The sequence below is a fragment of the Pseudopodoces humilis genome, chromosome 19 (genome assembly GCF_049639895.1).
Source record: "Pseudopodoces humilis isolate 2021_Gansu_Grassland_sample_001 chromosome 19, ASM4963989v1, whole genome shotgun sequence".
NCBI lineage: Eukaryota > Metazoa > Chordata > Aves > Passeriformes > Paridae > Pseudopodoces > Pseudopodoces humilis.
In genome coordinates this window covers 9579244-9607077 of record NC_142218.1, presented here as the reverse complement: position 1 = coordinate 9607077, position 27834 = coordinate 9579244, and the positions used below count along the sequence as shown (strand labels likewise).

Here is a 27834-nt window from a genome sequence, read left to right as displayed (position 1 = left end):
GAGGAAAATACAATATTAAAGGCTTAACTTTATAACTTTGTATTCATGATGACCAAATATCAATCTATACAGAGAAGTCTGTGAAATACCATCTCCACTGAATAAGCACCAGCCAAGCAATTTAAGCTATTTATTCTCACTTGCCTTGTTAAAATTGATTTTAAAAATCATGTCATGGTTGACTTGTTTTTGAAAATTTTGTGCATAAGAAAAATGCCGGGGGGGGGGAAGGCACCACCTTCAAAGATTCTTCAGTGCGATTTCATGGTTAAGCTTCAAAATCAACCCAAATTCTTACAAATACATAAAGTGAAAATAATGCAGTACAATCAACACCCTACATTTAAACAGAAAAAGTCTCATAGCACTTTACAGAACCAATCAATTACAGAGGTTGACCTGACGACAAAGTCCATAAATTTGAAGTGGTACTAATATTACCCTAAGCTGAGTATTACTGAAGGTTAATAAACTTATTCAGTTCCTAACTAAAGCCTAGATTTAAAGAATATTTAAACATTAACACTGCTGCTCAAGCTGTAGCCATCTAATTCTCACCATTCTCAAACTATTCTATTCATAATATTCAGTTTTCCATTTAAAAATCTAATGTTACAATAATTGCTACACACCACATACATGAAAATTTACGAAGTCTAAGTAAAAGCTCCAGTTTTCACACCTGTAAAAGATATACTTGCACAGGATTTTATATGCTTTTAAACTGCATTTCTTCTGTACCACCTTCTGGACTGACAGGAACAATTCAACCCAGCAAAGAAAAGCCAAACCCCAAAACACACACATCCCCATCCAAAAGAACATCATTCCCAAAACGTCAAAGTTACAGTGGGCAAACACCAGCACATGGATCCTGAAAGCTCAAATGAGGATGGGTTCTGAGGGAAACTACCAAATAACAACTCCTAAAATAAGAGTTGATTCAAACTTTGCTGAGGGTTTGTAAATGTATCCCACATGCCTTAGGTGCAATGTGCAGGACACTTCCTGGCCAACATCCTGGAGTTCCAGTAACTCTACCAAGGGCCAACTGGTCTCTCTTCACCTTCCAGGTCTGCTCTTATGAGAGCAGGAATCACTGGAAAAGGTCTAAGCTGTCCTGAGATGGACCCGATAGGGACCAAGCCTTCCTGGGGAGGTCTGGTTCAAAACACCCCACACACCAGCATAAATTCCCAATGCAATCATCTCTCAAATTGCAGAAGATTTGGAATTCTTAAGGAATAAATGATACTCCCTTATTTTGTGAAGAAAAGGCCTTGCAAGTTTCTCCATGCCTATGGAGATCAGCACTTCCCTGGACAGCAGCATGCACTTCCAGCAACACCCCTCCTCACCCCCCTCCCTGTAACTGGCCCTTGGTGCTAGCAGCTTCCATGGACAGTGGTGGGAGATGAGCCAAGAAACACCACAGGAATTGATCTTTTGTAAGATGAAGTGCAAGGGTGCACGCTCAACTTCTGCTGGAACACAAGCTAGAATATTGAGAGACACAGTACCTTTGTCCCAAATTTTCTCCTAGAAGTACTTTACAACTGAGGATTTTTTCTGAGCCAGATTTAACTACTTGAAGTGTAAAACAAAACCCACTGTATGTTGAAAGCACATTAAATCATTTCATAGGCTGTGATGATTTTGCTATAAATGAAATGCAATTACTATCCCTCACACTACTCCCAGTTTTCCCTAGACTGGCCTTGATTCCTGTCTGAGTGAGAGACACCTTCCGTGTGACCCACAGTGGCTGTGCCTATGTCTCCCTCTCTCCAGTTGTCAAGAAGACTCTGGCAATCCCAGGAGGGAGGAAAGGGATAAGGAACTATTGCTGATATGGTTGATTTAGTCAAGCAGGGTCCCCAGAACTCGAGACGTAACCTGTTTTGAGGCCAGTCTTGAACAGAGAGATGGCAAATATCCAAAACATGTACATTGATAACACTGCAGGAATTACTCCCATCCTCTTTCTCCTGGTTTGTTTGATCTTCTGCACAAAAGAGTGGTACCTTTTAAGGCAGGTAGGACAGCAGCACACTCTGTGACCTGCCATGGCAAGGCAGGACTGAACAGCTTAGCTTGCAAAGTGGTGACAGCAAAATTTAATCATCAGTACCAAGATATTTAATTCTTTGTGGTTACAGAAGAAGTACGACTGTAAATTTATTCTTAATTCTTTAACCACTAATTAATGAGTAGTTCAAAGTCGTTAATAAAAATTACATTGATAGAACGAAAAATAGCAGAACCAAGATGTTTTGTGTCCATCAGATGTTGTGTATATAAGAACTATACCCACACCAAACACCTTTCTGTTACAAACAGCTCTATTACTGCAAGAATATAGACTTGTAAAATAAACTAATAAATAAATAAAAGCTACTAGTACAAAGCTAGATTGACATTCCTGGAGCTGAAGATCAGCAGTCTGTAAGGTCCAAGCACACACAGTGGCATCCTTTGACCTGCCAGCTGCTGACACCATGACTGTTCTAAAGGTGTGTGATTTTTATGCTTCTTTAGCCAACTGAAAACACACAAACAGCTCCCAAGTATCATGCATGTCTGACACTTTCAAGCTACAACTATTTTATACCAATTTCAAGTGTCTCCCGAGCAGGACTTTTGATCAGGCATGGATGGTACAGATTCTGTATGTGCTACCTCAGCTGTGACTCTTTTAGTTCTCCAGAACTACCAAGGTCCTGTTCAAACTGACACTGTCCAATCAAGCATGTGCAGGTCATGATAAACAATCCAGAATACTTAGATCCTCTGTACAAACAAATAACCCGTGACAGCTGTACATGAAGCTAACCTTAAAAAACACCTCTTACCCTGTTTTGACAATGAGAAATCAGAATTTTTGTCCTATCAGGTTTTGGGTTACAGTGTCAATGTGCTGCCCCATAATTCAGCTGAAGCAACTCACTGTGCATTGCACTGGTTTTAGATCCAAGGCCCAGGAGCACCCAGTGGAGGGTGGGGAAGGAGCAGTGCTATCTCTTGGGGTGGCAGCTCACTCCTGATCTATCCACAACATGAGCACACCCCAAAGCTGACAGCACCTCCTGACAGGTATGGGAACGTGGCAGCTGTATGTAAGTTTTACTTCTGAACAGATGCCACAGCTGCTCAGCAAATGGATGAGCTACATCATGAGCAGGTATTCCCTCAGCCCATGCTTTCCAAGTGCTTGGCCGTGCAGTCTATGGGCAGCATGAGGAGAAGGCACAGTCAATGCCACTGCAAAGACTGGCCACTGTGTTTTATACCGTGGTGGGTTTGGTCCTTTTCATCAGTAATTCCAGGGGACCTGTAATAAAAACCCTGAACCAAATTTAAAATAAAAGGATGAGACAAGCACTGAACATCAGTCTATCCTACTTATGAGATTAACATGGAGTTTCACTACCAGCAATTTAGAATAAGGCAACTGGTGGTTCTTCTATTCAGCACTTTTAACACCCAGGTGAACCTCCCTGGCCTGATGTCACAAACACAATTTAAAATAACAGTAATTCCAAATTTCCCACTTTGTTCTGTGGGCCTCTTGTTAGGACAGGAACGGGATCCTTACTGACTGGAGGGAGGTGTGGGCTAAAGAGACCGAGGTGCAGCTACAACTAATGAGCCAAAACGTTCCCAGGGTGAAACCCAACAAGTCCTCTGGCAGAAAGCTGTTCATTCCTCCCAGGCTTAACAAACATTACTTGGTGTGCTCACCACAGACAGAACTAGAATCTCTCCCACCAGGTGTCAACAGACACAGAACCCCTCCCCTGAGGAAATTCCCTGTGCCGTTACACTTGACATTACAACACAGCCATGACCGAGGCTTCTGCGTGCAGAGCAGGACAGAACTGCCACAGCAGCTGCTGGGACAGATGAGCCCGATGGTTCCAGGTACTTGTGAACCTCTCAACACGGTGTCTCAGCACTGCCAGGCCACTGTGGAGGCCCAATCTAAGCAGGATTTGCACAGCATAGGGCTGTTAACTTCGCATGAAGGATTTGCAGGCTGTACTTGTATCCCAGTCCCTCACCAACACCCCGAATTACAGCACCAGCATGTACATTATCCAAAGGAGACTCTGTTTCTTCTCCAATCTTTAAAGAACATTTCTGTATAGCATTTAAGACTATTCTGGTTCTTTCCCCTATCCCTCTCCACCCAATCTTTCTTTAGAGTAATAGCTTTTGAAAGCCACTTCAAAAACTAATCCTGATTTCTGTATAAATTATCTCATTTGTGATGAGCTACTTTGCTGAGACTATTACCTACTTTTTTCAATTTTTAAATATCAGAATAAATGTGCTATTGCTTTTCTCTGTATAGTATTACAATTACTCAAATCACAGCTCTTCAAAAGAACTTTAATTTCTGACTCTAGTTGATGTTAAAACTTTTAAATGCTGTGGACAAACCACAGGCTGTTACACCTGATCTTCATTTCACAATGACTCCAGTAAAGCTGTAATTTTGATGGTTTTCTGAATTAAAAAAAGCATCACAGCTCCTCTGACAGGACATTAAAACACTTGTGTGCAATACATCTTGCAGCCATGTAAAGTACTGTGATTTTCTCTACAGAATTAAGATTTTGGCATAAGGCTGTTCATACACCAGCACTACTGTCTCTGGTGTCTAATATCATCTTAATGCTTCCCATGGTCTCTTCCATCTATATTTATCTACTTTCTTTCCCCAGGATGGAATTCCTCCAGGCAGTGTGAGAGGAGCCGATGGCTGTGTCGTGTCCAGCTTGCACAGAACTTTCTGCAATGGGAGTGCAGGCCCAAGGGAGCAGGACATCAGGAACCCAGCACTTGAGGAGACACTGCCCAGCACAGAGGCAGCCCAGGCCTGTCTGGCTTTTAGTGCTCCTTTTCAGGACTTCTCACTACAGCAGTATTAGGGGAAAAAAACAAAACCCCATAACTAACTTTCAGTCTTATGCATGGTATATGAACTTCTGTGGCACCAACAGTAAGAAAGCTGGTAATTAACATTTTTAACAATAAATCTGTAAAATTCCACACAATTAATAATGCAACCTAAGCAGAGAACAGCCATTTGTGATCCACCTGTTTAAAACTGGACCACTTTTACTACTCTTTAAAGTAGGTTTTTATAGCTTTAGATGGAAGAAAATGAAGAGGGGAGAACTGCAGCACTGCAGTTATGATAAACCCATTAATACCTGTTAGAAAGTATTTACACAGCCAGTGTAAAGGCTGGGCAGAGCTGAGCAATTCCATCCCGTGACAAGCGCACATCTCTAGAGGCACCAGCACTGGTCCTTACAGACAGGTGTGCACAGCCCAGCAGAGGCAGTCACCTCTGCAGGACCTGCCCTGCCAGCCTTCTGGGTGTCACACAAGACTCGGGCAGTGACCTCAGCCTCCAAGTCCCGCTCGGTCCTGTGGCTCCTCGGGCTCAGCCGCAGGTGGCTGTGGTGGCCGTCCCTGCGCCGTCGTCCCAACGTGCTGCAGCTTCTCCGCTCTGGCACCCAGGGCAGCACAGGCTTCTGGCCTACGAGGGAAACACCTCACCCCTCTTTGCCAGTAGCTGAGAATTTAGCAACTGCATTTCCCCTCTGGAAAACTGTTGAAGTAGAGGACGGGCAGGATTTCCCAACCTCAGAATTGGTGTGGTTCAGCAGTTTCCCACCACTACTCAGCCCCATGTCCCAAGAGGAGCTGTCTGACACAGCTGTGCCACGGCCCCCTCCTGTGTGACTAGTGACAGGAACAACATGAACAGAGTAGAATTTAACCAGCCCCCCCCTGCCCCAATGCAGTGGTCACTACCGAACTTTAATCACGAGTGGTGAAACCTTTTGGAACTGAAAAAACTGAGTAAGACACGGGTGAGCAGGTGCTTTAGCTGTCAGTCCTAAAGCACTCCACAACGGGAAGCTACTTACCAGTTCCGAGCCAGCTGTGCCCAGTCCCGTGCTGGGGTCACCTGACATCTGTGCCTCGGGCACTGCTCAGCTCCGCTGGTGCCCCGAAGCCCCCTCTGGTGGCACCGAGCACCGGTGCCCGCGGCTGTGCAGATGAGGAGCAGCTCCGAGCCTGTTCCACTGCTCTCTCCTCACACCTGCTTCTGCAGGGCTTTTTGTCACTTCCCTCAAAGATAACTCAGTGCTAGCTCTAATTCAGACGTGTTGAGCTGTTCTTAAATCGGTTTCAGTGTTAGTTTTCACTATTACCTGCCGCATCTCTGTCCACTTCCAAGACCAAATCAAACTTTATTGAACACTAGTATCTGGCATGTGCTGCCTGCCCCACTGCTGTTCTTTGAAAGCTCCCATCACTTCTGATCTGCACTGCAGTTAAGCTGTGTGCCAAGCCTCTACATTCAGGCACACAAAGTAAGCCTGTCTCTAAATTCAGGAGACTCAGAGACAAGGGCCTGCCTTTTCTGTGGTGATTTGTGTTCAAACCAACCTGTAGCTCTGTGCTGATGCACATCTGTAGCTTTGACACACAAGTTTTATTTTAATCTACATGATACTGAAGTGAGCTATCTACGTTAGACAACTGCATCTTTACTCTCTCCTGAGAGAGAGGGGCACTATCTGAGGCAAAAAAAAAGGGCTTCTTATTTTCCAGACTGTTCATGGATTGGCATCATCACTCCTCGTAGGGACAGGCCATCTTCGGGTTCCAAGTTCAGCACAGACCGGACACAGTCAATCAGCAGCAAACTCGACTCAAAGTACAAGTGATCACCTCAAAAAAAAATCCCTTTTATTTGGGGACTAGCAAAGAACTTTTTCACTGGCTGTGCAGTCAAGTAAGCAAAGTTCAAAGTTTGAACTGAAGTAAAATTAGTAAAAGAAAGCAAAACAGCAAGAGGGTGGTGAGTGTTTTTAATCAAACTTTCATCACTTTCAGTATTGATGATGAGATTAACCACCCTCATATGCACAATGCCTCTGAAAGCTGTACCAGGTTTCTGCCCCCCAACCCTTCCCCTGAACAATGGTTCTCACACTGAAGCCAAAGCACCCCTGGTGGCAGGAGTGCTGGCCTGCTGTCTCCGAGTGCCTCGGCTGTGCTGGGTGTTTGAGAGGCACGTGCCAGGAGCACATGCCGGGAGCAGGGACCAGCCTTCCTAACTTAAGAGATGGCAAAAATCTTCACGTGGCTGCCAGCCACAGGGCACGTGTGACATACCTTGCAGAGCAGAGAAGGGGAGCTCCAGTAGTTCACAGGCAGGAGATGAAAATGGCTCCCCAAGGATTCCACTGCTCCTTTTAACTGGCTGGGTCCCAGGGGACGTTGGCTTCAACACCACTATGGTCTGCCTCCCTCCACAGGCAGGGCTCAGGTCTTGTACCAGCCCCAGGCCAGCACAGCCCCTGCCAGTCACACGAGAGGAGTTCAGCAGTGGAGCTGCCAGGTTATACTCCTGTACAACCCTTCCAAAGCCAGGTCTCCAAGGTGAATTTCTCAGAAGTTCTGGCAGACTCATCTTGGGTATGCTGATCATTACTGGTCAGTCAGCAGCCTTTCTGAAAACTCTAGTTCAAACGTTTAGGCCAGACCTACATACAGGGCAGCCAGGTGTCCCAAAAAGTGGTCAGTACCAAAATCAGGGAATTTTCATTTCCCTGGTACTACTCAATACTTACTGCCTCTCAGGATGGGCCTACATTGCAGAACACAGCATTAAGCAGGACACCTTGGCTTTCTAGGAGTCAATTCAGCTGCCAGCAGTAGTTCAGTTATAATAGTATGGAACCTGGTACAGCCCAGTTTTTCCTGTGAGGAAGCACTCACACTCAAAGGAGTCCAGCCCTTGCAGGCAAACATACCTATGGCTTAAGAAGTAAAGTAAAATATATTTTAAGTTAGGCTAAGCCAACTGCAGTATATGGACATCCACTGCACTCAACAGTCACAACTTCAGCTGGTATGATCTTGCCTGAAAAGCAGCATTAAATTGGCACCAGCCTGTGGGTAGACAAGACCTTATCTTTTACTCTTCATATCAGTACTTACAGCTCCCTACACACCACTATTACTTCCTGAGCCATAAATCCTGTCCTTAGTACACTCTATTCCCCCTGCTCTCTCTAGAATGGTTTTCTTTCTTTCCTGTCTTCATGCTGTTATTACATAAAGAACAAAAAAAATCAAGACACAAGGAAATGCACACATAAATTATGCATGCTACAATCCTGCCATTTTGATACACACAGCAGTTTCTGCTGGTGGGGCATCCCTGTGTCCCATTCTCAAAGTCTCCTTATTTTGTAAGAGGTGTACAGGAATAAACAGTCCAAGATCTTTAACTACACAAGCACATCCTATTCCCTTTGTGAATTGCTCTTGAGTGTCGAAAAGTTCAGCTGCAGAAGAGATGAAAAAAACTGAAAAGGGATAACAAAAGGAAGTTTGTATCACCAGAGCCAGGGCTCCCACTTCCAGGAGGTGGCAGCGTTGTCTCTTCATAATTCCCTGCTGGGAAGCAGGAGCAGGACCACAAACATTGACGTTTTCTCTGAAGGAAACACTCCCCCCCTCCCTTCCAAACCCCATTCATTAAGAACTTTAGTGAAATACTGGTACCAAATAAAGTATGATCATGATTTGCTATAAATTCACACTGTATATCTGTCTGCAGTTAATGTAAACACAAGTTTAGTGATTTGGTGTGACAAGTGCTTTTTACTCTGAAGTTCTCCCACATGAACAGTAATTTAATACTTCCTTTTGAGCTTTTACCTAATAAACCCTCCTCACTCTCCTGCATACTTAGTTGCTTTTTTCAGTAAAAGCAGGAAAGATACTTAACCCATTTTAACACCAGAATTTAGTAAATTATTATTTGAAATCGGGTGAACTTCAAAGCTTTGAAGCACTAATGAACGCTTAGCATACTTAGGACTGGGTAGTTTAAAAATTGGGATACTGCAAATGCTTACACCCCTCTTGCCCTCCTTTGGGATTCATCTTCTATTTTAAAACTGCATTTACTGCTGACTTCTGCTTGACAATTAATACCAAAAATATAGAAAAAAGTCTCTTACAAGTGTTGCTGTTGTAACATGGCTCTCTGAACAATGTTCAGAAATCTCAACAATCCACATACTTGTATGAATTTGGAAGCCAGGATGACTCCAGAAATGCAATATAAAATCTGAGCACTGCATATTACATTAATACCAATTTTCCTAACAAAAGAAAAACCAACTCTTCTGAAAGGGAATGTAACTCAGACCTAATTTCCTTTTATATGTGTACTCCAAATGCTGTCTGAAACTTTAGAAGTTCTTTTACTTAATATTCATTTATCAAATCAAGGTATTTCCCACTCTAGTTTTTAAATTAATCAAAAGGATTATTTTCACTGGGCACAGAAAGATGGAAGACAGTGTCATTTCTCACACACCACGTTCTGGTGTACAAAGTCACTTCTAAGTACATCCCTAACTCATATCCCCAAAAGTCACAGGAAAGTTAGGAAGTGAAGAAACACAAGCTAATGGGGTAACAGAAGGAAAAAGAAATACCACTGTTCTGTGTAACTGCACAGTAGTAGCACTAAATATCCCTTTTTTTCACAACTGCAGAACAGGTTAGGAGAAGGGCCCTGGTGGTAGGCTTAGATGCAAACACATGGTATACTCCTATCACCTACATCTTTAAAAGTGACTTCATTTTCTTGGTACTAAACTGAACAATGATCTCATGTAATAACAACAAAACCTTGTAACTCACAAGTACAGAGTAAATATATAAAATAAATCTATGTTTGAAATGATAAATTGACTGATGGAAAGAGTATTAGAGAGTGATTCTGTTAAGCAGTTTAAGTTTTCTTAATTCCTAAAAGGCCTCCTGCGCTGAAGTTGCAAACAAGGATTCGGTGAACATGGCTGGAAGCTCTGGAAGAACACAGGTATTCTGAAATACTGCATTTGGAAGTCCTTTGCCTCTTCTGGACTCCAAGTCCTTCATAATCAACGTTCAGAAATGCGTATTTCTAAACTGGGAGTTATTTACTTCTAAGATTTGCACCTAAACCAGATTATGTTTGGTCCAATAAACTTGTTTTCCTTGACAGACTAGCTCAGATTTAGAGACTTCTCACTCTTAGATACCTGAAGTGAGACGACTCTCATGAATTTCCCTAATGCTGTAACTTTTAGGTTTTGAATAGCACAAAGATTTCTTACAGAAATAAAATATGGTAGAGTACTTTTGAGGATGGTGCACTGGCAGCTTCTTAGGAAGATTACTGCTCACACCTATCCATTTAAAAGCAGGATGCATTTTTTCACAAATACACAAACAATTTATCTGGGCATTTAGTAATGGCAGAGTTCCCACATATCAGTGCAACTTACCTTAACAAAAACAATCTGAAGTTCTTCCTTGCATTTGGTATGAGACTTCTTCACCACATGAAGTAGGTTGTTCTCTATTTGTTACTAATGTCTGGTAATTACAGTCTTTTGGAAACAATTTTACTATTTCACTGCAGGAATCCAGTTTTCTACTGGAAGTGGTTAAATCTGTAAAACCTACAGTGTGGTAAATCTTAAAAGCAAACTCCCTTGAAAAACCCTCAAACTTTCTGCATCAAAACCTGTATTCCTGTCTCCTAGGAAAAAAACAGACCTTATAGGAATAAGAACATTTTAAGTGAAATGGTTCTATGGACACCCACAACAGTCACAGTCAGGAAAATCTTAAGTAAAATAAGCCCTTACAGTTTCATTTATGTCTTTCCACTAATTTTAGTTATGCTTAAAACACTACTGTTTCTGAGAAAAAAAGCTAAATTTTCTTTAAAATAATCTTAAAAGAACAGAAATTAATTAAAATATCTACCTTAAGGGAGTTTAATACAAAAGGTAAAGGGCCTAATCCACAGCAAACGTACACAGAAAAATTACAACCATTTAACTTGATGTGGGTAAAGACCATTAAAATATACCTGATATGTGCCATGTTCATCAACAGCAATTTAGGATAGCTGGTGCTCCCTCAGTGTTTAAAAATTCTAACTAGAAAATCTCATCTTAAATATTATTTATAAACTTATCTGTAACTTCACATGTAAGTGTCCAACAGTTAGGTTTACTTATCAAAATATAATGTAAATTGGCTGAAGTGTGGTTACAAAAGCTGTGAGAACTGAATTTCTGAATTCATTACTCTTCAAAGGAGTTAACATGAGGAGTTAACATGAGCGTGGTTTGTAACTGAAATGTCAGATTTCATCTCTATAAAACTACTGAGATGGAGTCAATCAAAAGATGTCATAAGCAGAAAGACCTGTCCAGGCTTCAAAGCAGTTACTGACTTACCTTTACATGAGTTACAAGGATGCTATTCAAAACCTGCAAAAATATGCAAGGCAGGATCTCTGCCCAACATCCAGTTGAGATGTACTCTTGTATGTGTGGGTAATGTGTGAAATATGAACAGATAAAGGGGGAAAAGAAGAAAATAAAAAGAACAGAGTTCTACCTCCCCCCCCCGCCCCTGCCCCCCGCCCCCCCAAACATAGAAGTAAAGGATGGTCCTTAAGTTATTTCATGTAAGGAAGAAAAGCAGCAGGAATATACTTGACAGTTAAAAGCTGTTTGCAGAGGTGTCAAGTATCGTTGGATACCACGTTGAAGATTTCACTCTCGGCACCAGGCACTGAAAATGCAAGACCTGACAGACAGGTGCCAAATCTAAATTACAAAAATACAACTGAAATTAGTACAGGCAATTGCTGATTCACAGTGCACACTGCACAACTTTTTGTAGAACTTAACACATATGTATCAATACTTACCTTCTAGATTAGAAACAGACACTGTCTTTATGGGAAAGATTTCAAGCTTAACCATGTAGTTTTCATCCAGAAATCAGCTGGGTAGGTCAACAGGCTCTTAATCATACAACTGTCATATGATACAAATGAAACTCCTAAAAGTGTCTCTTATTTGTGTGTATCTGTGAGTGAATCTTTGAAGGTGGGAAAAGTAGCTTGGTGCCATAATAAGAAAAAAACCCCCAAATCCTAAACTCCCTAGGTCTTGCAGAGCCAAGAATGGATGGGTATTCAAAGAAAATATGATTATTCAGGAATATCCCTAAGCCATACATACATTTGAACAACAGTGCAGGTGAAATGGCAGCAGTCCTTTCAGGCTTTACAGCATTGTAATTATGATCACTGGCCCAGGACGGCGTGACGGGTTCTGCCACTGGCTCTCGAGCAGGAGCTTGGGTGTTTGCCTCAGTCTTGGCCGTGCTCACAACAGTCTTCTTCACATTCACCTCTCTTTTCTCAGGAAACTGTCTCTTTTGGTTTGAAACTGGTTTGATGCCCATCTGGATAATTAAAAGTAGCTTGATTACTAATAATCATCAAGTACATTGCATTTTCCAAACAAGCAGAGAGAGTTACATGCAGGTACACAGTTTCTTTTATACTAAACTCCTTACTTTTATAGTGCACCATTTGAAATTATTTAATTACTCCAAAACACAGTAATTTGAAGTTTAGTTTAAGAACACAGAATTAATTTGATTTAAAGTAAAATAAAAAAGATGTAATTATTCAGAATAGTACTTTTTTTAAGTTATTGCCATCTAGGCAACTCTTGCAAGGAACTCTCCCCCATCTAAAGGCAATTATTAAGATTTATTTAAAACTGCAGGAAAACATTTTATTTTCCTTACCATGGAAAAAGGCAACAGAATAACAAGAACATAAAAATAACAGAAAGCTCCTCTTCAGTGCAGGATTTGGCAGTTTTGAGTCAAAAAGGAGAGTACAGAAATAAGGAACAGTGCTCAAGGGCAACTGCTCTGGATCATTAACACAAGCTTACCTGCTGCTGAGGTTTTGGTACACCAGGCTTTTCAGATTTTGGCTTGATCTTCTCTTTAGGTTTTGGTTTTGCATCTTTGCCAGAACTCAAGATCTTCATGGTGGCTGCAGCGTGTTTGAGGATGCAGTCATTGCTGCAGTACACGGAGTCAGGCTGGGCCACGTTGAAACAGCCAGGGCCAATGCACTTGGAAGCACCAGGAGCTTCAATTACCTTCAAATACGGAGAGAAATGGAGTGGGGTCAGACTTCAAAGAGGAAACAGCAGAACAGGCACTGTAACATGGAGAAATGCTTACACAGCTCATGTGCAGACTGCAGCTCTGATCTGCACAACTGCCAGCATGAGAACAGCTGCTGTTCATGACACAACACAAACAACCCGTACAAAGGGTAAGAATTTCACTCCTAACACATTTTTTTCAGGATGTGCTGTATTTTCATGTCTGCTAGTCCTGAGATAAAGGAGGCTGGTTTCCTAAATTTTCAAATCCCATTCATACACAAGTGTTTTTTTAATGATCCTCTACATCATGTGAGAAATGTCCTCAATAATGCAAAGCTGGGTTCTCAACAGCAGGGTGTCTAAACCATCCCCATCAGCTGCTGTCCTCAGCCATGCACACCTGTCAGAGGATGCACTCGATATTCAGGTGTACAGATTATTCCTGCTCTAGAGGTTTTACATATTTTAATTTCAGCAATCTCCAACTTACATAAAAAAACATTCTTAAACACAACTTTCATATAGCCTCCTACTCCTTACACATTTACAGGTTTGCCTTTGCAATCTGAATTTTCCTCTAATTCAAAATGACTCTCCATTTATATCCACATGTTACAGATGAAGCACTTCCTCTTCCAATGTTACAATTCAGAAAATAGCACATTCCTTGAAAACAGTGCATTAAGTCTAGAAATACTTGAAAGCTCTTTAGGCTCAACATATCACCTCTGGGTATTATGCTTTTAGTCTGTTTTCCAAATTACTCCTAAAAATTATACAAGACACTCACAACTACTGTAGTTCTAAACAACCTCTCACCATTTTTAACTACCAATAATTAAGTTATCCAGGAACATTTCCAGTTAAATAAATAGTATTTGCATAGTTCAAATAACTTATCTGCAGTGACAAGTCAGTACACAGCTTTATCTGAAGCAGCCTGATAAAACCTGGATTTGGGAATTTTCCCATCATGTACACACTTAACTGAGAAGTAAAGATAAAGAGCACTTGGTAATATTCAGTAGCAGAGCCAACCCCAACAGCACTGGACTCTCAAAAACCTTTCTGTGTACAAAGAAGTACAAATGTATTTGAAAATATTTTTGAGAATACTGTTTTCCACACATTTATCTTAAAATAGTAAATATTCACAGAATCAGCTCAAACTGTTCTATCTATACATTAATCTAGCTGTGGTGCCATGAACAGCTCTGAAATGTAAAGGGAATTGTCCAGGACACTGGCACTACTGCAGTACTTTAGGCAGAACAAAGACAACCACTGTAGCACGTGGTTCTTGAAATTCATATACATTAAGTTGAAGAAGCTTCTATGCCTTTTCAATTGGGCATGGAACTTTTTATTACAAAACTTAAACTTCAGATTTTTAAGTAGTTCAAAATATACATTTTTTAGATTTAAAAAGGTAGTAAAAAGAAATTCTCTATGTGTTGATAACCTAAAGCATCATCACGACAAAAATCAGAACTTCAAAGACTAACTGGAAGTACAGCTGAAATTAACTCTAATAGAGACTTGTCAATGTTAAATAGAAGTTTTACTACCACTGAAAATGTCCAAAATGTTTGTGAATATTTCAAAGACAGTATAAATCAGCCCAGAATTACAATATTTTTATTAAAATAATAAAAGAATACCTCATTGTTTGACTTCCAAAACATTACTTTGAAAGGGCAGAATAGCACAAACTATTTCCTACACCTATATGAAATTTTTAAATCCCTCACTTGAAACTAAGTTTTAATTCCTGTAGTGAGAGAACTATGGTTCTGCTAACCAGCACTGTTCAGTGGACTGTTCAGCTTATGTGTAGCTTCAAAATCAAGTTTATAGGCATATAAGTCATTGTCTCCATGTACTCAGTAAAACATGAAAAAAAAGAAACAATTAAAATACTTACAGGTTGAAATATCTTTAGTTTTTTCTTTCCACTTGGATTTGCAGCTTTTTCAATCCTACCCTTGATTCCTTGATCCTCAACTGATTTTTGTTCAATTGTTCCTATGCTTGTGAATTCTGTGCCATCAGCATTTCCTTGCTCCACTTTAGCTTCCTGCTGGTCTAGTTCTGAAACAGGCTCATCCTGTCCCTGGAGAATGGTGCAGTTTGGACAGATATAGTCCTCACCATTCCTCTCCAACAATCGCCCTCGAGCCTCAGAAATACCCACGCAGTCACCATGAAACCATTCCTCACATCTATCACAACAAATCATAAACCTGAAAAAAAAAAACCCACCAAGGAACAGTAAAACACTGTGAAATGGAAAGACAAGTAACGTTCACTGAATATTTCAAGCAACACAACTTAAGCACCCCAAAAAAGCACCAGTGCAAGGTTCTGCCTCACTGGTTATTTCTGTGTTTGTTTATGCTCTTTTAAGTACTTGTTATAAACTCCCCATCAAAATTCAACAAACCCAAAAGCTCATTCAGAAAGTAAGCACTAGCATCTTGGCTTCATTTTTCATCACAGAAAAATTCCAAGTCCTTGCACTGTGTCTGCAGCTGAGCCCTTTGCCTACCTGTTGTTATGAGGCTGACGACAAATACAGTACAGGGCATTTGGGTCGTAGATCTCAGACTCGGGTTTGCTTTTGGGCTGTTCTTCGGGTTCCTCATCCGAGGCTCCCTTTGCACCAAGGGCTGGTTTTTCCTCCTTCTGGGCCTCTAGATCTTCTGTGTCCTCCTCAGACACAACTACCTGACTTGCAATCTCAGTGCTGTCTGCAGTCTCAGGCTCCTGTTTGACAGGCAGCTCAGACTCCTCCTGTTTTTCTGGTGTGACATCACCTGTTTTGGCAGGATCTTGTTCCGAATTCCTTTTCCTCAGGTGGTTCTGCACATCCTTCAACACCAGCTGAGGTTTCTGCTCAACACGTTTCTTTCTTAGCCGATTCTGCAGTTCCTTTAGTGTTAACCCATCACTGTCACTATCAGAAGTAGCATCTTCCTCCTCCTCTTCCTCCTCCTCTTCTTCTTCTTCCTCTTCCTCTTCCTCTTTTGTGGGTCTGCTTTTAGGGCTTTTCTGCTCCTTACAACTCCTGGTGCAAATCCTCCGAGTGACAGGTTTTGTATCTGGAGTGCTTTCAACACTGTCCTCAGAAGCAGTTTCAGCATCCGTGGCTGGCCCAGAGGCTGCTTCACTGGAATCCTCCAGGGTCGTGGGAACACTCCTCCTGCCCCTGCGTCTCACCGTGGTCAGGAACTCTTCCACTCTCTCTGTGCGCTTTGGCTGCCGTCCACTCCTCCTGAGGTTTATGCCTTGCTGCTGCTGCTGAGGCTGCTGCTCACTGGAGTCCACATCAACATCTCCTGCACCCTCTCTCTTGGCAATCGTGGTCCTCCGAAACCCCCAGGTTTTCCTGAACTCTTTACTTGTCGGCTTGACAGACTTTTGTTCCTCCTCATTGCTTTGCTCACCTTTATCATCCAACACTGATGCTAAAAACAAGGGAAGAGTTAATAAAGTGGTGGTGATGACAAATCATGTGCTTTCTCAAAACCCTTCTTCGTGACATCCATGTACCTCTAATTCATATGATGAGCCTCAAAACACAAAATCTTTTCTTGTGAATGCAATACAACAGCAGTAGCAATTACACACATCACTGATCACTGTGACCACATAGTCCAGCTGTGCCTGTTACAAACTCTTGAGTTATTTAAAATAATTTACACACATGTAACACACACATACATGACGGACGAATAAGCACACTTTCAATTGCAAAGGAAGAACTCTTACCAGGAGAACTGTTTTCCATGTTGTCAGTATTAGGTTCAGACTCTAATGGCACTGCGTTTCTAGCTTGTTCCATAGTACAGGCAACACTGTCCCCACTCTGAAATGCTGAACAGAAACAAAATGTCCAAAACTCTCATTCAAAAATATTCACAGTCTAAATAGTTACCAAATATTCTGATCTCAGTATTAATTGTAACAAACACTTGTATTTCAAGCCACAAATGTTCCTTCAAAGTGCTAAGTTAAATATGTGGGTTTGGATACTGTATTGACATATATTACTGAGTAGTCTCAGGATTTCTGATATTTTCTGGTATTTCTCAAAAAAAAAAACCAAAGAACTCCTTCATAGTATGACACTACTCCCTGGAGTTTGTCTGGGGAAAAACTCTACAGCAGTTCCACTCATTTCTGTGTGGAATGAAATGTAAGAAAGGCTGGTCCTTGACGTGGTTACAAAAATGTTTTCAGCCTATGTATCTACCAGAATGACCCAAAAAAACCCTGATTCAGCAAAGAACCTCCAACTGTCACAGACTCAGCCACAAAAAAAACCAGAAAATCTGTGCTGACAAGCAGATCTCTGTTTTTGCAAAAGTCCTTCCCACCTTACTAGAAGATTCTGTTATTTGAAAAGGCAGAAGAAAATGACAGAAATAAATGTAGGATCTGTATTTTGATACATTTGGGAATAACCTGGTTTAAACAAGTACTCAATTTAATACATTTCCAATGAGCTGCATGCCCTGGAACTGCTCCTAAGGGCACAGACACTGCTCTGCAGCCATGCCGTGCCACTGCTCCCCAGGAACTGGAATGTGCAGTACTAACTGCACCTCAAACAGGCTAAATAGAAAATTATTTGGAAACAAAGAACGCACCCCAACTCTCCCTAAGGATGTTTCTGGATATGTGTATCCCTGGCTGAGGAATTACAAAGGTAAGCCAAAAGGGAACATGAGCAGAATTCCTAAGTAACAGCACTGAAGAATCAGATGTTTTGAACAGCTGTACATAACACAGCTACAAGTTTTCAGAGGCATTCTTCAGAAAGCTTTTCCCATTTTCCAAGGTTTCCTGGGAATAAATGCCTCCTCATTTCATATGCTGCATCACTTCCATTACTGTTCTGTCTTAACACAATCCCTCCTCTGCAAATCCTGTGCTTTCAGTGTTACATTTAACACTGCTGGAACAGAAATGTTAAGGGGCAATGCTATGGAAACATAAAAATCTATGCAGATATGTTGAAAAAATTAACACTTCAGTTGTAACTGTGAATACTATAAATGTCACTGGAAAAGCAGCAGACGTCAGAACATTAATTTAAATAGTAACTGATAACTTTTAATGTTAGAGACAGAGTAAAATGTGAAATTTAAGCCTGCAGTCTATAGGTAAAGAACTCAAACTGTCTCAATCCAAGATTAAATTCTTTTTAAGCTCCCCCATTAAAAAAAAACTAACAATAAATTTTTAACTCCTTTTTTTAACAGCACTAAAATTATATTTCTACAAAAAAGGTCACAACATAATTAAGAGAGTAAGTCAAAACAGCTAGAATTTACATCTCTGGTTACTCTGGAACATGAAGAAATGTTCAAACTTATAAGCAGAGGTTACCCAAATTCTGAGATCTAAATTTCAGCTAAAATGTAAATAACTAAGAATGCTCTCCAATGTCCTTTGTACCTGACACAGCATCAGAGGCTCGAATTGTTTCTCCTTGAAGAGCTGAGCCAGAGGAGGGCAGCACAGGATCAGAGTCATTCAGCATCCTCCAGCCAGCACATGCTGGATTTCCTGACTCACAAGTGCCACACAATCTCTGAGTTGTCAGCACGTCCAAATGCTATCAATCCTCGTTTTCCTGCTGGCTCCTGGAAAAAAAGAAAGGGACAAAATAAGGCATCGATATATTTATTAACTTATCTTACTGTTGTTTAACTGAGTTTGGAATTGGTTTGCTTGCATTACAGTATAAAGCAAACTCCATTATTTTGGCTTGACAGTTTTGCACTTTCAGAAAAACACTGCAACTGGGAAAATTAAGCAATAGCACCTCCCCAGATACCAATAGCCAAGACCTTTGAAAGAAACATAAAAGATGATTGCACTCTCATTAATTCATTTAGATTCAATAAAGATATCCAGAACAGTAACAAAACTGATGAAGAATTTAGTCCATGGGCAGTATTTAACAGCATTCTGAGAGTGAAATTTACTAAGTGCAGACTGTCAATGAAAATACAGAAACGCTTTTAAACTCCATTAGCATGGCCCAGTTCACAATAGGGCAGATTTACTGATTTATACAAAATTTCAATCCAGGAGACACTGCAGCTTTGAGCATGTAAGTTTGATCATCAGTAGGCAATGCCTGCATTAACACAAAAGTAACTACCAGACTACAAGAAGAGTAGAAAAGAATTTGGGAGGTAAAGAAGGACCAGCTGGACAGGATGAACTGGACTATGACATAAATTAGTGAAGACAAAAGAGCTAAACTGAACACAGACCCTGTGTTTCAGCACCCTGCAATTAAAGACACAGGGGAACTGCCACAGCAGGTGCAGGACATTAGAACAATAATAATTCTCCGAAAGGAATAAAAATTGGTTATTAATACTTCAGGTGAGGTGATATACAAATTTTAACATGGGTTAGATAATCCCCCATAGACACGCCAATATATAGTCTAAGTTTGATTTTAATTATTTTTTTTATTCTTTTCAAATCTCTGAAGCCCCAACTCCTAAAGCTTCTGTGCTCTTCAAAAACCACTTTTTACTCCTTAAGCCATCATCATCTCTACGTGTTCTCCAATGTCACTGTCCTGAAAAATAAGGAATGGGGAGAAGACAAAACTCTCCCCAAATGCAATTTTCATCAGTGGATCACTTTATTTCATGAACTATAAATCACAAGATTTGCATGACTGTGGCAGGGCAGAATTAGTAAAAACAATACTAATTGTACTAATTGGAGTATAGAGCTAGACTCATATCAGTATTTCTTCTTTCCCCTGTGCCTTTTCTATAGAGGATTACATACATTCTTTGCCTCAACCAACCACTACCACTCCAAGAACAGGAGAAAAAATTCAACAGCAAAAAAGAACAGAACACACTGGTTAGAAAGATCCTGGTGCTGTATCTCATGGCACTGAATACCTGCTCTAATGGGTATTTTCCTCCATTGTCTCAATCAGGGATTATATCTGGGGAATCAGTCACTGAGTTTAAAGTGCCTCCTTCCACAGTGTAGTTCTATAAGAACCTTTCAATCCCTGTTTAGAATCTCCAACTGATCACACATCACACAATTTTTAAGTGATATGCCTAAAGGGAGAGGGAAGTCAGCTAATCACTTCTTGTTTATCTCTGTATTAAGATATGAAACAAACTAAGGCTCCAGCAGACACAGAAAGTACCTCCTGTTTGGGTATTGAACCTAAAGAAGGAACTGTCTGCAGGGCTGTGTTCACAGTGCTGCACCTGGACATTCAAGCCGCGGTGTGCAACCTGCTCTTCAAATTACGTTTGAGTCACCAAGAATCACCACAACATTCCAAACCCAGAGCCAGCATCATCTCTTAGGAGACAAAGCTGGTTGAACACAAAGCACATTTTCCAGGGTTACTCACTACACACCCAGTGGCTCAGCAGCACAGGGCACAGCTCTGATTTAACAGAGAACAGCATTAACACCTGAAATACCTGGAAACCAAGATTCTATGCCAGAATCATTCTTTTTGCTCTAGTAGATATTGTCTAATTGCTATTACCTGTATTATCACCATTACCTACAGGGAAAAAAAAAATACAGAACCTTAATTTTAAAATAATTCCAAATTTGAGGGATAAAAATATACATATATATATATAAAAAATATAGTGCACTTAAAACACTAAAGTTACAAAGCCCATATGTTTGCTCTAAAATGCCTGATTGTTTCTTATTACTATTTCCATTTTTTCCTTTCCCATGTTGTTCAAAATATTTTTCATTCCTCATTTTCAGAGGAAGTTTCAAACTTACTTTATATGAACCTGCTCTTGCAGAATTGCATCTTAATACAGGCTAAACTTAATTGCATAAAAGAAGCTGAAAAATCAAGTATTATCAAAACACAAAAGGATGAAGCCTTAACTCACAATTCTACTTTGCACTTCTAAGCAAATGTTCTACAAACTGCCTGCAAAAATATTTACAACAACATATGGAACTTTGGAATCTTCAAATACCTCTTTTTCTTCCAGATTCAGTGGAATTTTTTGTTCACTTTGTTCTGTTTGTTCTCAAGTTCAGTGTTCAACTGCAGCAGAGATACTGACAGAAATGCCAGCCAAAGCAGAGAACTGGCAATCTTGTTTTAAATGAGCTGAACGTCCTTGATAACTTTACTTATTTCTCTTAACACAATATATTAATCACATCTCTGAAATTGGAAGCTCCAGCTGAAAACTAAAAATTATTTTATTTCCCCTAGCAGACAATTCCCATCAGCATCATCCCATCTTTCTATCTATGTTAGGTAACTGTATCTAATATTCTGCAGAATATTAGAAAGGTTATTTTGTTCCCCTGAAAAAACTGAGGCAAGAATCTCTATAAACGATGAGATAAAAAGGCAAACTAACATGAACAGAAATATGTTCAAAAGGCCAGGTTCCTGCAGGGGTTCACAGCTTCTGTGAGAAGCAGTCTCCAGTGGGAAAATGTCTAACTATAAATTAATTTAAACATACAAATCTGGAGCTGCTTTAGTAGCATGAGCATTCCAGTGAAACAGTCACTTAACTGGAAGTGGAGGATAAAGCTGATGCACAGTATCTCAAGAGAGAAGGTCCAGTCAAGAAAACATTTAGTTTTTTCCTCTCCCATTAGTTTTCAGGTAAAATGTTTCAATTTTTCCAAAACAAGTTAGGCACTTGATTACATTCCAGACTTATATGCAGAAGCAATGGAAGCACAGAAGTATTGTACCCTATTAATATCACAAAACTGTCACAAGCTTTTAGTTTCAATTTCATCAACTATTCCCAAGGAGTAACAAACCTGAAATCAATCACAGGGCTGCCACACTGCAAGAGCAGAAAGCCCAGCACCCACATTCAGTAGCCCTGTGGATTCTCCAAATACTGAGAACCCTTGTGGTTTTCAGTAAACAGACTGAAGACATTCCAGAGCAGACTCAGCAGCCAATTGACTCAGAGACTGAAAAGAGAGTCCCAAATTTCAAATCCCCCTCACAACACTCATTAAAATTCTAATCTCCAACACATCTCCACTAACCAAACAAAAAACCCTGCTTGTAATCTCCCTTTCACATTCAGAAAGTCTTCCACACTGGAAGAATACTTATCTAGTACCTTCCATTGTGAGCCAGCACTCAGAAATCACCGGTGAAAAAGGAAAGATTATCTCTGCCAGTAACACAGAGCTGAGATATTCATGGCAGGATGGGCTATGAAGACATCTGGATCTGCTGTTGCTGACTTCATTAAGCCCTTCTTAGGGTGCCCAACATAACATCTTTATCTGAGGACACAGCAAACTTTTTCAAGAAAAGCAACATTTGCCCATCTTTTTGTGCTTGTATTTCTAGATAAAGGACGATTTAATAAATTATGACAAATATTCATTCAGATCAGAACTTCCACTTTTATTTTTTCTCATTTCTCTGAAGAAGAAATAACAGCTCAGTGGGTCCTCTGACTGCATCAAGGTTTTGTCATTTCTGGAGCTGGAATTTCTGAATTCCCTGCTTCAGTTAACTGGGAAGACTTCACTCCAAAAAACAATCTTGAAAGGAAGCCTAGTAATAAAACCTTTAACACGAACTAAACCCATCCCAAAAAAGTAACTTAATTTCCTTTATCTGAGGATTTGCATACAAAAAAGTTTGACAGTATTCAGGACAAATTCTTCAGATTCAGTTTACTGGGGATTTTATTCAATGTTTGAGGAATATGTATGAAAGACCAGGGATCTTTATTCCCTCACTCTCCCATCTAGATAGCAAAATATGCTGCCTATTCCCTGACCTTGGATGTCAGCACTCCTCAACACTCAGCCAAACTGCTGTAATCTGCACCAAAGCTGGTACCTCATTAGGGATTACACCACCCCTTGGACAAACACTTTAATCCAAATGATTAAAACCTGACACCTATTCATTCTCTTATCTGCTACTTGAATTGAGAACTCTACAGAAATGTCTGATTTTGAAAAGATAACACACATACTCCTCCCTTCACAAACAGCCATCGAAGGAAGATTCACTCCTATTTTAAACCTGTGATAGACAGCATGTACATCTTTTAGACGTTTAAAATCTTCACACTGAAACTCCAGTTATTGTTTTAGATGCATTATGGAAATGCAATGGCCATGCCCCGTGGACAGGATGGAAATCTCAACAACCACAATGGCCAGTATAAGGTTCTGAACATGAGAGTTAGTAAAGACAGACTCTTTGCACCTGCAAAGGAATTCAAAGTGTGATTTTACACCAGATAGATTTTCAAAGCAGTTATCACTCAGCAGAGATGAATTTCATGTCCATATCCTAACACAAATCCAGTCTGTTCCAGTACAGATAGCAGCTTCAGTTAGAATGATTTGTACCCGGTTTTTAGATATACTTTTCTATGGCTTTCTTCAGAATTAGCTTGATATGCAAAGTACTTGGCTGAAACAAAGATATCCCAGTCAGGTTTCTTAAATATCAAAGAAACTGCAGGATGTTACAAAAGGACTGAAAACATCCTTACCAGAACGATGTAACAGTTAATTCAGTCCCAATTTACACTATCTTCTCATTTTATTACCTGTAAAAGAGTTACTGGGCTCAGCCTAGGTAGCCTCCCTTAAGTGTTAAAAATTCCTAATCAGCAAATGGAACCATATGATGTAAAACAAAATAGTATGAGAATTCATATAAGGATTTAATTTCTGATGCAAATAAATGTTGGCATGGGTTAGTTGATGCACTCCTACTCAAAAGATTGATCCCACTGAAAATTACTCTGCATCCCTTTTTGGCAAAGATGATAGCTGGGAAACCTTTACTTTCTGCTAAGCAGCAGCAAAATTAATCCCTTGAATCAACAATCACTACAAAAGCAGCCCTAGAGATGCCAGTAGGGCATCACCTACTTTGTACAGAAACAAGCAGTTCCAGGGAGACCAGGGACAAAAGTGCAAGTCAGTGACCAAGAACAACAGGAACAGGATCTGCCCTGGCTCTGGAGATGTTCCCTCTACCTGCTCTGCCATGAAAGACGCAAGGACAGATACTCCACTGGCACAGAAAGAACAGAAAATCAGATTGCACTGGACAGCCAGCCTTTCATTTACATGTAAAATGTATCCACTGCTCCCTAATTTAAGTATCTTATGAAGGAAGGGAAACATCTTCCAAACAGTTGTGAAATGGAGCTTGTGACAGAGGCAATGAGAGCTGAAAAATGAGAAGTCACAGCCCTAAACTTGAGTCTGGAGTATGTAAGACAAGAAAATTGTGGTCCTAACTCCTCCCCCTGCACTCCAAATAAATGACTATATCACTGCTTGACTGCTATAGCCAAGCTGCAGCTAAAGGTCAAAAGTCCAGATATTCCTGGTAAATACAAAAATTTTATACCAGAAGTTTACATTTAAAATACCATATTAAAAATCATATACCAGTACTTCAATGCTTATAAATTAGAACTAAAAGCATAAAACCAAAGAGAAGTAACACCACAAAACCTGTAACACTTACCTCTTAAGTGCTTTGATGGCTATCATAAAACACACTAAATTAACCCCAAGATTACAAAGCCACCACCTCCTCTACCCACAATGCTAACAACTTAAAACTGGCAGTTCATTTCTTCCTAATCTAGAGTCAATGTATTATTCCCATTATAAAAATTTAACAACCTTTTACATTTTCAAGATATAGACTGAGCAATAACACAGCCATGCTCCTCAGGAACAGCCCAGCCTAATTTAAAAAACATGCCCTCTTCTTAAACACTGCAGGAAGCAGTAATTATTCTAGGCCAGTAGGAACAATTCTTTACAGCCAAATTAAGACAAAATATCACCAAGATCTAGTTTTAAGGTAGCTTTTAGTATGAGGACAGTACTTCAGTTTCTGATGCACAGAGCACAGCAGGGTATTGATTTGTCAGGGATGGCACCATGGACACCTACAGTCCACTCTCACACACCTTGGTCTACTCAGACCCACTGCTTCCGTCCTCACCTCCCCATTTCTCATTACAGAGAGGTTCTGCTCCTTGTAAAGCCTCATTTTTCAGTGCTGTGGAGTACCCCAGTGAGTTCCTGCCAAATGTAATGGGAAAGAACTGACTGGTTTGGGAGATCAGGCTGACCCATGATAGAAATGGTTGAACCAAAGGACAAAGAATCTGCACCCTGTGAAGGTGGTGGAAAGAAAGGGTGTTTATGGTACAGGAAGGTAAAGCTCCCAGAAGACACCTAAGCACACCAATACAGTGAGATGACCAGAGGGAGCAGGTGAGGAAAAAATTAATCCAGAGGTTTCTACACACCTGTTGAGATCCCCTTCCTCAATCTCCCTTATGTTTTATCAAGAAACCTTCAAAGATACTGTAGGACCCTGAGGTGTAATGATGTGGTGCCATGAATTATTCAGTAGCACCCATTGCTACCACCTCTCTGCACCCAGCACACTCAGGACATCTCAGTGTAGCCTTGTGGGTTGCAGACTTTCTGCCTTTTTTGTTTGGCGCTGAAAAAATCTTTCAAATGTTCATGGTATGAACACTCGTCCTGCCTTGGTACAGGAGAGCTCATTAAGTGCACATTCACATGACACCACATACCAACACACAGTGCTGACTGATGCCAATCAACTAATGAGATTTAAAATGTAAACAAACATTAACTACTTTTTGAAATTTTCAAAGATGCAGAAACAAGTTTTCAATTTCCTTCTAGATTTTTCCATCATTAAAAATGGGACTTAATACATTGATAAATTTCACAAGATCAATACTTTTCAAATGCAGAAAATAGTGAAGAGTTTAAATTTAACTTTAGAGTAAACCAACTTAACAGCTTACTTTTTAAAATAAAATGGATTAATTACAAGAATAAATAGCTTCCCTTAACAACAAGATACACTCACTTGATCTCTGTATTTGCAATAATAAAGACATTAACCTTTCCAAATTAAAATGTCTTTAGTCACATCTTATAAACCCTCTGCTGTGTCTGCAACACCATTGGGCTTTCCATGGTTCCTGTCAGGCTGCTCACTTACCTTACATAAGCCTCATAGGAGGGCCAGTGCCTCACAGGATGGAAACCTGTGCTCGCACAGGACAGCAGCCCTGCAGGGCTTGCAGGTGGGACCTCCTGGAAGTGAGGAATTTAATGTGTGTGCACAGCAGCAGAATACCAGATTAGCAGCACTCACAGACTGGGCCCAGCAGCAGTTAGAGAGCAAAGACAACGAGCTACTCCACAGTACAACAGAACTGCACCAAGCAGAAACACAGAGCAGCTCCCTGGTTTATGCAAAGCAAAACACACACACACACAGAAGTTTATTTTCATTTCTTTCAGGTTGAAACCCTCTTACTTCAGATTGCAGCACACAGGACCCGAGCAGTCAAGGGAAGAAGGGATGGACTGCTGGATAGGTCATGCACAGAATGAGAATGGCACCAAGCATTTTGCAGGCATTTTATTCTGGGCAAGTAGCAAAAAGAGCTTCTTTGAGCCAGATTAAAGTTCTCACAGTTAAATTAAGCTAAACAGCAATTTCTCACAGACATACTCAAGGCACTTTAGCAGCAGGCCCATCAGATATCTGGCAAACTCGAAGATTTAATTTAGTAACAGATCCTATCTGTACTACAGATGTTGCCTGTCACAATTGCGAAAGTCAGGAAGGTTAAGGGCTACAGCCCCTAATCAACAGAGCTATGCTGGCACATATTGGTGTAATTAGATCTGCAAAAGTGTACTTTTACCTGTTTGTGCTGTTTGCAGGGTGGGGCAGGTGAGCACCACCCTGTGCAGTGGGCTCTCAGTGCAGCTGAACACAATCTCAGCACTATCACAGGCCATTCCAACCAGGGAAGAGGTTCATCTCAGGGGGAAAAAAAGACTTTGAAGTTCAATTCAATTCCTTGGAAGAAGTTGTTACATTGGTAAAGACATTCTAAGGTAGGTGGTAGGCAGGACAGGCTTTGCCAGCACAGCTGTGTCAACAACTGGGGACAGAACTGTGACAATACTACTGACAAACTTAGGTATCCCTTAACACAGGGCATGTACACTGCACATCTTTCAAGCTGTAAACCTGTAACTGTGTTTGGGAAACAAATTCCATACTGACTGTAGTGCTTTCTGCACTTACGAAAACATTACTTTTAAGAGGGAAGAAAACTATTACATACGTGTCATTTTTATTTTCTAGTCACAGCTCCGTGGGTAGCCTAGGCAGATACTAACTTAGTAAAAGACTGACATCTGGCATTTCATTACTCCTACAACACCTTCTAAAGCCTTTACTCACATTCCTCTGAGTAAAATATTCCCCTACTTGGCCTAACAATGAAAATTTAGCCCCCAAAAACCTGACATTTTAGGTCAGGTTTACTTCTGCTTTCAGGGTCTGAACAGCATGAGCAAAAATCAGGTAACAAACAGATTTTGCCCATTAAGGAAAGCTGTGAGCAGGATCAAAGCAGTGTAGAGAGCTCTGCTATTTTCCCCCCTCCTCTTTTCTACAGATTAAGAAACAAACACAATTTTAGATGGTCAAATGCTTAGATTAAAAACCCAAGCACCATCATCTCTTTACAAGAAACCTTCTAAAGGCTCCAGCAAAAGCCAATTTTACAAGTCATGGTTGAAAGTTAGTCAACAGAAGTATCAATTACAAACACTGCCGGGGTATCAGTCAATACACGGC

General features: G+C 40.5%; 1 protein-coding gene across 1 annotated transcript in view; it reads right to left on the bottom strand.

Annotated features, from left to right (window-relative positions):
• Nucleotides 1-27834, bottom strand: part of DIDO1 (death inducer-obliterator 1) — a 48460-nt gene that overhangs the window by 17214 nt on the left and 3412 nt on the right. The window contains exons 2-7 of the mRNA XM_014254073.2: nucleotides 18561-18748; nucleotides 16869-16973; nucleotides 15646-16564; nucleotides 15022-15340; nucleotides 12873-13085; nucleotides 12144-12369 (exon numbers count right to left, since the gene is read on the bottom strand). Of these exons, the coding sequence (XP_014109548.2) occupies nucleotides 12144-12369; nucleotides 12873-13085; nucleotides 15022-15340; nucleotides 15646-16564; nucleotides 16869-16973; nucleotides 18561-18645 (1867 nt within the window). The 5' untranslated portion in view covers nucleotides 18646-18748. The remainder of the gene's footprint in view (nucleotides 1-12143; nucleotides 12370-12872; nucleotides 13086-15021; nucleotides 15341-15645; nucleotides 16565-16868; nucleotides 16974-18560; nucleotides 18749-27834) is intronic.